The following is a 13,929-nucleotide window of genomic DNA, read 5'->3' as shown; positions in this document are numbered from 1 at the left end:
AAGAAGAAGAAGAAGAAGAAAGGAAAGGAGGAAGAGGAGGAGGAAGAAGAAGAAGAAAACATTTAAAGCAAGGTTCATTGTGGGAAAATATCAGTAGTTACGTTTTGCTCTACTAAGAGTACGGAGGGGGACATGGCCAGAGTGAAAAGCAAGGACCAGACAGATCAGAGGATGTTGACTGTCATTCAGAGAAGCGTCAGTTTTTTTATCCCCTATACAGTGTAAAACCATTAAAGAAAGGTAAGCAGAGGAATGATATGAGCACTTTTACCTTCTTATAATTCACCTCGGTAACAATATATAGACTGAAAAGAAATTAGATGAGAATAAAGAATAATTAGAATTTTCCAGGAGAGAAACGAGGGTCTGCACCAAAGCAGTGGGGGCAAAGAGAACAAGACAACTAAGGAGTAATTGAGCAGAGAAACATGTAGCAACATTTTGGTTCAACTCAGCTGGGGAGCCACAAAACTTTTTACCATCACAGATTCTTGGTCTCCCCACTTGCCTTTTCTCTAAATTTAAACAAGTTAAATAATAGTTTTCTATTTATGATATGGCTTTTTTATTTATTTCATATAAGTAGTGAGCATGATTTTTTTACATTTTCACATCTGGATCCTACAGTGAAAAATTGTGGGGAAATCTCATAAGTTTTATGAAGTCTTTCAACTTCATCATGAAAACTTCAAAGTGAAGAACATATGGTTCATCCATCTAGCTCTTCTAGTATGTGAGCTTTTGATCTGGAATTTATTTCCAGTCAAGTTGCAATGTAAAATCACAAGTAAAATTGCCATAGCTACTCCACATTGCAAGTTCTGACATCATCACAATACTGCATTAGGTATAATTACTCATTTCTCTTTTCCTTTTCTCTTCCCTTAGTAAGACTCAAGAGTTGTGACTTGTGAACTACTCTTTTTTTGTCTATGAGTAGCATTCATCATGACCTGTAGTCTCATATACTTCAAAGAAAGACAAAGTGTATTATCCTGCTGTACAGAGAAAAAGGAAGAATATAAGTGGATTTTCCCTAGATTTATAAATAAGTACATTCATACATGTATACACATTCATATACACACACATATATAAATATACCTGTTTATACCAACATTCTGTCTTTATGATGTGTATCTAGCAGGTTAATGGATGCTAAAGACCAATTTGACCATGCCATCACATGAATCATGATATCCAGAAATTTTGTTCCATTTCTCTGTAATATACTAAGGAAACCACAGATTCGTTTAGCCAGATGTTTTCTAAACTTTCACTTTTTGTAAATTAGAGAACAGAGTGGGATATTCAACGGTCAGAAGGAAAATGCTTCCCCATCAACAGTACTAAGTAGTATAGCAAATTAATTTTTACAACATAATATGCCTTAAAAATTATTTCTAAAAGTCCACTAGCAACAGATTCTATACATTTTACAAATATTTTGCTGTCATTGAGATATTTACTATTAAAGTATCATTTTAATTATTTGCTAGGCATATCTAATTTCTCCTGTCTTCATATCCTCATTTCCCAAAACAAGAGTACAGTACTAAAACTGTATAAAATAGCTACCTAAGATCATGTTATTAACTTATGTGTCTTTAAGTCAGCATTCTCCAGAATCTAATTTAATTGAAAGCTTTGCGTGTGTAAACTTTGCCTTTGTTTAAATAAGATTTCACTGTTTAGTTTTGCCTTAAGCAAATGCAGCCTTTTGTTTGTCCATAAAACATTAGATTAAATGTATAGACTAATATGAATAGCTTCTCATCATTCCACATGTACCACTAGCAGTTGCCCCCTTTCTAGTATGTGGTGTGGTGTATTATTGTCATTGAAAACCAGGCCTCTATCTTTAGCCTGTTCTTTGGAGAAAATAAATTTTTGGCAAGAAAAACTATCTCCTTACCATTATTGATTTTAAATTTGAAAGACTACGTAAGATTCACTCTTTAAATGCAGCTGCTAATGTTCTTAATACAGTGAATTATATGAGTATTTGCTCTCATAGTAAGTATACTGTTTTTATCTTTGTTTTAATGCTAGCTACCAATATTATGTAGCTATCCTTGCTGCCCTAACCAAACTTATTATTTGGCCCTTTGTAGGAAGTAATGTACAGTAAATGCTATGATCATATTTGTTCCCTGCAATCCAACTGTGATTTATTTTCTGGTTTCTATGTTGATGAATAGTAATTTAGAGATATAATGCTTGGTTTCTTTGTTTTTTGTTAAAGCTAACATCAGAATCCCAGTGGAGGGGGCAAGTACCATGATATAATTCTTGTAACATGTGCATTTTCCCTGTTCAGGCAATGCTGGATGTGGCTGCAAACCAGGGCTGGCTGGTGACTGTCCTGAATATCACCAACCTGATTCAGATGGTGATCCAGGGTCGGTGGTTAAAAGACTCGTCTCTTCTTACACTACCAAACATAGAAAACCATCATCTTCACCTTTTCAAGTAATTGTTTTACTTTTCAATGTAATTGTTTTGATTTCAAAAAAAATATTTTTTATATATGTAGTCACTGAACTTTTATGTTATGGAGAATACTGATTATTGACATGGAAAATACTCCTGTTTCCCAGAGTGAGACATGGCCAAGTGACATAACATTCTTGTTTGGAATTTGATCATCAGTCCCAAAGCTGAACTACAGTTTAAACTTCTCCTATCTAAATCATTTTCCATTTGAAGCATTGGAAACATTTTTATGTTAATTGTTTATTCTTTTACAATATCAATCTTCATTTAAGAAGACATCATTAAAATTCTTTGTGATCTAAAGCAAAATAAATGACCAATGTCTGTTATTGTTGAGGAGATTAGAGATATCTGAAATCCATTGTCAAAAGTAAATTGTGCATCTGCAAAATGTCCCAAACTAGGTAGTTATATATATCAGGAGCTCAAAATATAACCTATACGTAAGAGTTTATGTTAGCATCAATTATTTAACCCATAAGTCTCGTGTACATGACTGAAATATGTTTGCAAGGAAAAGAACAGTGTCTAATACAAGCAGGGTTGGCAATGTTTAATTGGAAATGTTTCTTTCACACCAGTGTTTCACACCAGTTAAGAGATACTTTGCAGCCAAAATATTGGTTCACAGTCACGTAGACAAGGAAAACAATCTGGCTGTAGCTTGCCATCATGCACTCCATACTCCTGTTCATCCAGATGAGGGGTGGCAGTTATTTGAGACATCTAGACACAGATGCCAACAAGAACCTCAGGCACACACGAAGTCTCCTTAGGAAAGTCCCTCAATTTGACTCAAATATATTTGGTTCCAGGGCAGTTGTCTCCGTAGTACTTGGGTTCTTACCATGGGATGTCCCTAGAAACTAAAAGACACTCAGAGAGTGTGCCATACCAGCAGCAGGTGGCATGGGGAGAAAGGCAGATAACCTCCTGTGTGTCTGCAGCTCAGTTTCAGGAGCCCTTCCAGTATGGTATAAAGTTATGGGAGTAGGGTTTCAGCAGTAAAGAACGCACATTAGGGTACTACCACACACAGCACGCAGGTCTGCTATGGTAGCTGCTTGGGGCCTAAGAGATTTGATACAGTTTTCACAGCACTCTTAAGAGTGCTGTATTAATATAATTTCAATTATATTTTTCTTCTTACTGGAAAACTTATGTGGCCTGTGTTTCTGGAATCTAGCACTACTTAATGCTGTAAATCTCAAAAATTCTCAAAATGAACTTTTAACTTTATGTTCCCAACAACTTATAATTTAAAACTTAAGTAATTATATTAAAGACATTTGCTGCACCCATTAAGCACATGTCAGGGGTCCAGATCAGTACTTCATCTACATGGAAGCATTACTTCACATTAGTGCCTTCCTGTGGAAAGACACCCAGTGTCTGTGAACCCTAAGTATTTACTGAGCTCACACATAATTAATACATTTGATGCAGTGATAACAGTACTGCCTTGGGCTGTTATCCTATACAGAATGCTGGCTGAATTTTTAAACTTAGCATAATGGTCTTAAAATGTTATTTCTTAATTAAAACAAAAAAAGTTATCATTATATAAACCACCATTGTCAGAAAATCTTCTTTGTGCTGTGAAACAATTATTTGGTTGGTTTGATATTATTTCCTAGGAAATGGAAGCCGATTATGAAGGGCCCACATGCTAGGGGTCGGACCTCCATCGAGTGCCTTCCTGAACTGATCCATGCCTGTGGAGGGAAAGACCATGTATTTAGCTCCATGGTAGAAAGTGAGCTACATGCTGCAAAAACAAAACAGGTAAGACCATCTCTTAAGTGTTTTGAAGGCTTCCCTACTCTGAGAAGGTGTACCAGGAGTTTTCTAACTTAGAGCATGGATTTTGGAACCAGGCTACCTCGAGTTAAATTGTCTCTGCCATTTACTACTGATTATGAACATGAAAACATACATGTCTCAAGAAGTTCTTGTGAAAATTAAGGAAGATACTCTTATGTAAACTGCTTTATACAGTTCTTGACATAGAGTAAGAACTCAGTAAATGAATACTAAAAATAATGACAGTAATAGTAATTAATAGTGGTACTGGCATTATGAGAAGTTGTTTCAGTATAAATGCTACTAAGCTGGCTGTGAAAAGCCTCATGTAGCTTGTCTATCACTCGTCTGCATTATCCTAGCCTTCTACTCCCTCTCTTCAGGGTAGTGTTTCCTTCTGTATGCTTGGGTATATTTTCATGCAATGCCCTCAGTTATTCGTTTATGCCCCTCTCTTATTATAATCACTTTGCTTCTAGATTCAAAAGTATCCTTTCAAATAAACTACATTTGTGTGTGTGAACCATATAACTTACATAGAAAGCTAAATCTGTATTGCGGAAAACAACAAGGATCATGTCTCCAAACAATCTTTAGGAAGACCAAAAATATGAATGAACAATGCCAGAAATATTTGGCTATCTAGACTTTAAGTCTTAAGCAGTTTTACCCTAAACATGTCAAAGTAAACGTTCAGGATTTATAACATAATTAACATATTGACTTGCAAATGCAGGTATTAAGAAACTTCTAAACCATGTCTTTTTTTTTCCAAGTGGAACTTATTTTTGAGCAAGACTTGGAAAAAGTATAACAGGCATTAACGTCTGATTGACTGTTCAGTTTCTGTTGAACCCAAGATTGGCACAAAATACTATTTAAATATTCATAATAAATGCCTACCTTTCTAACTAAATTACCATCAAAATTATGAATAAAAACAATATATTTAAATCAAAACAAAGCTTCTGTTAGCAACAACAGATTCCCAACATAACATACATTGATTTCAAGCCAAGTTTTAGATACGATGAAAAATTAGAACATTGTTATAATTAGTTCAGGGAGAACTCAGAAGTAAACTTACTTAATTTATTTGCATAAATTGCCATTCTGTTATCTTTAAAACCAAATGCAAATTGGCTCTGTCTGATATGATGATGGTTATTTGGCTCAAAAGTGCTTCAATTTGCAGAGCAATCTGGTGCCGGCTCTGCAGTGAGGCGATCCCAGGTAACATACAAATCCTGAATTATTCCAGAAATTAGTATGTTTAAAGCATCAATTTAAGTGCTAATTGCAGTAGTAATGAGAAAAAGCAGTACGACTGTGAGATTTGCATCTTCTACCCCATCAGTATGCCTGGAACGGCTGCTGACTGGCAGAGGATTTGGCTGCTAATTAAATAATTGTATGCATGGTAGTGCTCTTGCCTGATTCAATAGATGAAGATTAATCCTCAGATAAATATGTTTGGCTGGTATTGAAATGTCTTAGCAGTTTCTTTAAAAATAGTTCATGTTTTATATACATAAATATATATATCCAATAAATTTATGTGTACACATTGTAGATTGAAAATAATAATATTAAGTCCTACAAAAATTACATATATATAAAAGCCAGATATGACATTTGGGGACTTTGTAAAGTAAAATCCCAATGAGTTACTAATAACAAAACATTATATTGGTGACTAATTTAATGGCACAAGTAAAGAAACATAACAAGTCTTGCTTCATGGGGTAAATGTTACTTGTGCTGTCTGACAAAGTCAAATGCTTTACAGAAATTGTGTTTTTAAGTCCCCTTAACCCCTTTTCCAGACTGGCCAGTCTTAGAAGAACATCTAGTGGTACAGCTTCTATACTTAGTGACTATAGGTTCTAGCAGGCAGTAGACCATCCTTTGTACAGATTGTACAGATTGAAATACAATCTGTGGCTTTACTACTCAAAATCCAGTTCAAGACATGATTTCAGATTCATAAGACAGGTTATAGGATTGGAGTTCAATTGAAAATTTGCATTGAATTTACATTTTTTTTAATTCCTAAGGGGTAGTTTGGTTCATCAGGGCTACTTCATTTCAATTAGGTATACTCAGCAGCACTAAGCAAAATCAAAGCCTATAAGGAAATCTATAGTATATATTAAAGGAATAAAAGGAAAACCAAAATTAAAGTACCATGTACTTTAAAAAACTAACTTAGAAGGTAACAACTGATTTAAAAAAAAAAAAAAGCCAATGTATTGAGTTTTCTTGATTGATGGTGATATTGCCATATAATTGTATATGTTAGAAAAAGATGACCTCAAGTTTTTTGTTATATCTTTTCTGTAGACCTAGGTATTCACATTCATTCATTCGTTATTGGTGAGCACTTGCTATTTGAATACTGATTTTTTACAAATGTCTTTCCACTTCAAGAGCAAGTATAAAGTTAGGTAAAATTTCTTTTAATGTGTCATTTTAATTGGCATTCTCAGTATGATGATGCCAAAAATTCATATTTGTTTCTAGAAGGAACCCTAGACTTATAGAATTCCTTATGATATATAGAATATAAACAATTTTTTTCTGAATAAATAGGGCACATTTGAAATATGGACCAAAAAATGTACAATAAGTGGTCAATGGAGGATTCTAACATCAATAATTGAATTACAAAAATTTTTTCAGGTTGCCCTTTTATCCCCAAGTAATGCTCTCCATCTTAGAAGCCACGAGAATGTCTGAATAGATGCTTCTCTAAAACAAACCAGTTCGACAACAAACATTTTTTAACTTGTTTTATTTTAGTATAGTCAACAGCTGCTCAATATCAGGAGGGATTTACAATAAAGGAATCACAAGTTTAAATAATGATAAGCCCTCTTTTAGTTATTTTTAGAAAGACATTAAAAAGGCTAAAAGCACAATATTCTTACACATACATGCATATAGACACAAATACAAGAAAAATTGGGGAAATCTGAACAAAATCACTGGATTATGGTAATGTCAATATCCTAGTAGTAATAAGTACTGTAGTTTTGAAAAATACTACCTTTGGAGGAAACTGGTTAAATGGTCCACAGAATGTCTCTGTATTATTTCCTGCAACTGTATTGGATCTAGAATTAATCTCAACATTAAAAGGTTAATTTTCTTCTAAAAGCACACTATTTCTTAATTGATCATTGCATTTCACAGAAACTCTTCCTTTATTATGTTTCTTTTCTGTTTTTATTTAGGCATGGAATTTCTTATCTCACTTGCCAGTGATAAATGTTGGCATAAGTGTTAAAGGCTCGTGGGATGACTTAGTTGAAGGACATAATGAACTCTCTGTCTCAACTCTGACTGCAGACAAACGAGATGACAACAAATGGATCAAATTGCATGCTGACCAAGAGTATGTGCTTCAAGTCAGCTTGCAGAGAGTCCACTTTGGGTTCCACAAGGTATAGTGTTTGGTTTCCATTCTCAAATATTTCACACCAAATACCAGCATGCGCCACCACACGTATCTGTTATATGACTAATGTGCCCGTGTCATTCATAAATCCTGCTTTCTCAACTGGTCTTAAGCAGCGAGAGTTAGTCTTTTGCAATTCGTGAGTTCTCCTTGTGTGCCGTTTTTCAGCCCCAGAAAATGTACCTTACATAAGAATATATTGCCTAGAGTACTATTGTCAAAGTATGGTATGCAGACTGGCCAGCAGAATTTCCTGGAGTGCCTCTTAAAGTGCAAATTCCTTGGCCCCACTCCAGACTGGCTGAATCAGAACCTCAAGGAGGGGGGAATCTCAAAATCTATACCTTCACTCAATGCCCCAGATGATTTTTAAGGGCCTTAAAGCTTGAGCAGTACTGCCCTAGAGGCACTTTGGTATACAGGAACCACACTGGGCTAGATGTAGATGAGACTGAAGCTTTACCACTTTAGCTCTATGAATTTGAATAAGATGTTAAGCTTTTCTGAGCCTCAGTTGCCACATCTGCCTGCGTCCTTCATTATAATGCATAGGAGAGCTTTGTCAATGTTCATACAGGCCAAAAATGTACAGTATTTTTATTTTAGATTACTATGCTCTTTTCTGTTGCCTCTGATTATCTGGTCCTCTAAGAATATTAGTACACAGCAGGTGGGCAGATTGGTTTTTAGTGCTGTAATAATTAAAATAAGAAAGAATTAGTCTTCTTTTTGGTCCAGTGGATTCAGGGCTTTCCCATATCTAGATTAAGCTCTCAGGAGTGAAGCTGTAGTTCATTAGTATTGTCCCTTCTGTTCTCACACACAAAATGATCAGTAACTTTCTATTCTTAAGATGTTCTTTCAGTATTGTACCTTCAAGTCTCACCTCATTTGATTTCTAACTCTAAAAAAATCTGTCAGTGTAAGTATTAACTGATTGGCCTCTGGCATTTCAGAGGCTTTAATATGAGCTTTATTTATTTATTTATTTATTTATTTATTTATTTGATACGAAGTCTCACTGTGTCACCCAGACTTGGCTCACTGCAACCTCCACCTCCTGGGTTCAAGCATTTCTCCTGCTTCAGCCTCCCAAATAGCTGGGTTTTACAGGCATGTGCCACTACACCCAACTAATTTTTTGTATTTTTAGTAGAGATAGGGTTTCACCATGTTGACCAGCTCATCTCGAACTCCTGACCTCAAATGATCCGCCTGCCTCTGCCTCCCAAAGTGCTGGGATTACTGGCATGAGCCACCACACCCAACCTTAATATGAGCTTTCATTTGTTTGTTTGTTTGAGACAGAATTTCACTTATGTTACCCAGGCTGGAGTACAAGGGTGCAACATCAGCTCCCTGCAACCTCCGCCTCCCGGGTTCAAGCAATTCTCCTGCCTCAGCATCCCGAGTAACTGGGATTACAAGTGCCTGCCACCATACCCAGCTAATTTTTTGTATTATGTTGGCCAGACTGGTCTCAAACTCCTGACCTCAGGTGATCCACCTGCCTTGGCCTCCCAAAGTGTTGGGATTACAGGCATGACCCACTGCACCTGGCAATATGAGCATTTTTTAGATGACTTAATGTATTCCAACTTATAAAAAAAAGTAATAGTTATAAACTAATAATAGTAATAATAATAAAAAATAGCAATAATCATAAAGATAAAATCATGGGGGAAAACTGATTTTTTTTACCTTAATATTCTACTTAAAACTTAGATTTATCATGCCAGAAAATCTCTTAATTTTTGTTTCTGGATGCTGTAAAAATATATTACTGTCTGACCCCCTTTTGAAATACTGTAAGTGAAACATCTCCCTCTAGAATACTGAGTGAAGTCTGAGAATATATCATTATTACTATATTTTATGCCATAAAGTCATTGTCTTAAAGAATCATTAGAATAATCTTGCATTTTATAAAAATTGATCTAAAATAAAGACCTCAAGTGTGATCATTATGTTTATATCTAATTTTGGATTGTGGTGATTCATATATTTTACAAATTGCTTGACTTAAAATTGCCCATTTCTCAGAGAAGGGACTCTTTAATACTACCATATTAGAATATGTGCTTTTTTATGTGAGTTTTATTTTTGGATGAGGGAGAAAGTATGTATTTGATATAGTACTCATCATCTTGGGGTCCAGAGTCTAGTCTTGATTGGCTTTGTGTTTTTGTTTGTTTGTTTGTTTTCTTAAGCATTCGTTTTTTGTGAATAAGGTTTTGGAAGATTTGGTTAACATGGTTATGTCTCAATTTGTTCATCTACCAATGTGGTATTAAAGTTAATTGTAGGAATAGCATGAGAATTTGCTAATTTGATGTCAAGATCCAGAGTTTTTTATTCTAACTGGCCGAATATTCTGATAGTTACAACTACGAACTAGTGTCTATAATGTGCTCTGAGAATCTTGAAGTAAGTTAAATAATTGCATATCAAAGACACCAAACCAGAATGGAAGAAAATTTAAAACATCTCAGATAGATATGCTGAACTATGTAGACGTATGGCCTTCAAGTAAGACAACGTAACCTTAACCACAACCAAGTGGTATAGGAAGTCTAGATATTTTTAATGTTGTATCTTTTTTTCTGGTTTACAGGGAAAGCCAGAGAGCTGTGCAGTTACTCCTCGATTTCCCAAATCAAAAGATGAAGGATGGTTTTTGATATTGGGAGAAGTGGATAAGAGAGAACTTATTGCTTTGAAAAGAGTGGGATATATTCGAAATCATCATGTTGCTTCCCTTTCTTTTTATACCCCTGAAATACCTGGAAGGTAAGAAGAATCCTACTACCAAAGTTCTTTTTTTTTTGAGACGGAGTCTCACTCTGTCGCCCAGGCTGGAGCGCAGTGGCGCAATCTCTGCTCACTGCAAGCTCCGCCTCCTGGGTTCATGCCACTCTCCTGCCTCAGCCTCCTGAGTAGCTGGGACTACAGGCGCCCGCCACTGTGCCCGGCTAATTTTTTGTGTTTTTAGTAGAGACGGGGTTTCACCGTGGTCTCCATCTCCTGACCTCGTGATCCGCCCGCCTCGGCCTCCCAAAGTGCTGGGATTACAGGTGTGAGACACCACGCCCGGCATCCTACTACCAAAGTTCTGAAAGAATTAAATATGATTGTGATTACAAAAGTGGTTTTACATTTTTCTTCTATTTTTATATTTTAGGTATATCTACACATTATATTTCATGAGTGACTGCTACCTTGGCCTGGACCAGCAGTATGACATCTATCTCAACGTTACACAAGCGAGTCTTTCTGCACAGGTCAACACCAAGGTCTCTGATTCCCTGACTGACCTGGCATTAAAGTAACTTGACCTGAACAATCCATTTGAAAGGAGTGGCTAAGAATTCTCTCTGTTCAGTCATCTAGACAACATCGAATTACTTGATGTTTGCCTTGAAAGAATCAACTTCTAACCTCAACCATCCAGGAAATTGACAGTGGCTGCAGTATTAACTCCAGTGACATAAAGTTAACCACAGTGGCCTTTTAACAAATGTTGCCTTTTATAATGTTATCTTTATGAGTTTCTTGATATGTAAGATGAAGAAGCATTTAGAATAATCTTTTAATTTCTGTATATCTGGGATGATATTTAGGAGCTATCAATCAAATTTTACATCTCACAATGTACTATCTACACGGATATTGGCTGCTTTTTCTTTTTTAAGGAAAACCGCATTGAGGTGTGACGAGTGTTAGGACTTGTCACAGATTTCTAACTCTGCCGCATAAAATATAAATCTGTAAGGTGATACACAGTGTGTCTTGTTAGCAAAATTTATACTTTGATATGATCACATGTAGAAGTAGCTTCAAGAATTTCCTGTAGTCATAAATGTTTAATAATATATAATGTAAAATTATATCATGGAGCCTAATGATGATAACAAAGAAAACAGAATATACTGATCTTAGAAAATGTAGATATGGTTGGCCGGGCGCGGTGGCTCACGCTTGTAATCCCAGCACTTTGGGAGGCCGAGGCGGGCGGATCACGAGGTCAGGAGATCGAGACCACGGTGAAACCCCGTCTCTACTAAAAAAAATACAAAAAATTAGCCGGGCGTGGTGGCGGGTGCCTGTAGTCCCAGCTACTCGGAGAGGCTGAGGCAGGAGAATGGCGTGAACCCGGGAGGCGGAGGTTGCAGTGAGCCGAGATCGCGCCACTGCACTCCAGCCTGGGCGACAGAGCAAGACTCTGTCTCAAAAAAAAAAAAAAAAAAAAAAAGAAAATGTAGATATGGTTAACTGGGAAATAAAATATAGAGTGGCACTTCAAAACAAGCTGACTCAATGTTTTCTTCTGCTTCCTTTAAATAATATCCCCTTACTCATCTGTTCGTCTTTTCTTTCCCTTCTACTTCAAGGCTTTATTTCCATTATCTTTCTGACATATTTATTTACACAAGGAGAGAAGTATAATCTAATTCATGTTGTAGCGCTTATAGATCATATAGTACAATTATTTGTCTTTATGCTTTCCAGGAAAAATCTGCGACAGAAAATTTTTCACCCCTATGGGTAGGTTTTCACCTGTAATAAAGAAAATTTCTCTATGTCCAAACAAATTCCATCTTGAAAAATATTTTTTCAAACTAAAAACTTGTTAAAATTCAATGTTCATACATATGCATTCTAGTGGAATGAAATTCTACCTTTGTGAAATAATTTCAGTTTTCTTAGCCCTAAAATGAATTATTTTAAAACATTTTCCAATGTCATTGTTACAAGTACTAGAATTTCAGTGTTTCTGGAATTGGAATATATTGCTTGTATATATCCTTTTCCATGCTTAAATAAAAAAGAAGAAGAAATAAAAGTAGGTTGCAGGGGAACCAGGTATTCACTTCCCAAAATTAAATCTAAATAACTATTGTGAGCAAACCAAGTATAGTGAGAATGAGGTGTCCCAAGGACTCCAGTCTGAGAAATTTACTTCATATAAAGAGTTCTCTCTGTTTTTTCTTTGGCAAAGTTTATTACCTAATTGGAATTTATATCTTAACCACTGTTCTAGTAGAATTAAAAGAAAATGAAGATTATATATAGATAACAATCACCAGTCCATACAGGAACGTGAGGGGTAACAATCTCACTGATTCCATGTTTACCAACATCATTCCTTTTTATTGGAGAGCAAGCCGACTTGGGGAGTCTCCTTCACTGGACATATGACACAGGACATAGAAATGATAAGAAACTATTTCTGTTGTCCCCTTTAGAGAGAAGAGAAATAATGTGACAGATTTAAGTTAATCTTATTCCAATGAGTGACCAACACTATCTATAACTTCATCCATGCTCATTACTCAACAAAAATTGTAGTGTTAAATGTGTCTTATAACAGAATATATGCCAACATATTCAGATTAGTACTACTATTTACAGATCTGCAAGTCATTCACTTCTCATAACTTTTTTAGTGGCCAAGAATTTTGCCAGTGTTTAAAATAATTCCAAATGCTGATTATTGAGAGAATTCATTTGTTCTAAAGTGTCTTTGGGGGTTTTGTTTTCGTGAAGAGAAATATTGTGATAAAAAGGTTTCAGGGCTCTATTATAAAGTGCTTTCTTAACTGACGTACCCACAGCCCACTTATCTCAGAACATGCACCTCTGGGCTGGCTATTACACTATACAACTCTGTTTTCATGGCAGGTCATTTCGTATTTCTCTGGAGTTTATCAACTCAAAATAATTGAAGTTCCAGTCAAGGATTTGTTGTAGGCACTGTGTTGAGTATTCTGATACCCACATGAATCAGAAACATTCCTGCCTTCAAAAAGGGTAGCCTGGGCATGAAAAGATGTCATAATTATAATAAAAAAGTAGTTGCACTAATACTAGTGATGGGGAGAAATGCTATGGGAGTTCAGAGGTAAAATATTACTTAGAAAAATCACGAAGTGGCATTTAGGCTGTTTTTAAGATGCTTAGAATCGGGAAGGCACAGACGAAAGAGGAGATTCCAGGTAGAATGGCATTAGCAAAGTTTGGAGCTAGCCCAGCCTGGAGTGGCTACGTCTGCATTCTTAGAGACATGAAAGGGATCAATAGGCAAGAAGAAGGGGAAAGTCTGTGAAGGGACTGTGAATTAGAGAGTAAAGACCATAACTCTTAGGTGAATACAATGGAATTTATTGGCA

The 13,929-nt window shown here is 35.8% G+C and overlaps 1 protein-coding gene across 2 annotated transcripts in view; it reads left to right on the top strand.

The window, feature by feature from the left end:
• Positions 1 to 11,722, top strand: part of ASCC3 (activating signal cointegrator 1 complex subunit 3) — a 390,213-nt gene extending 378,491 nt beyond the window's left edge. For both annotated transcript variants that reach the window (XM_032155721.2, XM_032155702.2), the window contains exons 38-42: positions 2,321 to 2,472; positions 4,134 to 4,281; positions 7,536 to 7,745; positions 10,374 to 10,549; positions 10,941 to 11,722. In XM_032155721.2, the coding sequence (XP_032011612.1) occupies positions 2,321 to 2,472; positions 4,134 to 4,281; positions 7,536 to 7,745; positions 10,374 to 10,549; positions 10,941 to 11,088 (834 nt within the window). In that variant the 3' untranslated portion in view covers positions 11,089 to 11,722. The remainder of the gene's footprint in view (positions 1 to 2,320; positions 2,473 to 4,133; positions 4,282 to 7,535; positions 7,746 to 10,373; positions 10,550 to 10,940) is intronic.
• Positions 11,723 to 13,929: the final 2,207 nt, after the last annotated feature.

The sequence above is a fragment of the Hylobates moloch genome, unplaced genomic scaffold (assembly GCF_009828535.3).
Source record: "Hylobates moloch isolate HMO894 unplaced genomic scaffold, HMol_V3 SCAFFOLD_2, whole genome shotgun sequence".
Classification (NCBI taxonomy): domain Eukaryota; kingdom Metazoa; phylum Chordata; class Mammalia; order Primates; family Hylobatidae; genus Hylobates; species Hylobates moloch.
The sequence above is the reverse complement of the archived record's forward strand: the minus strand, read 5'-3'. Positions and strand labels throughout refer to the sequence as shown.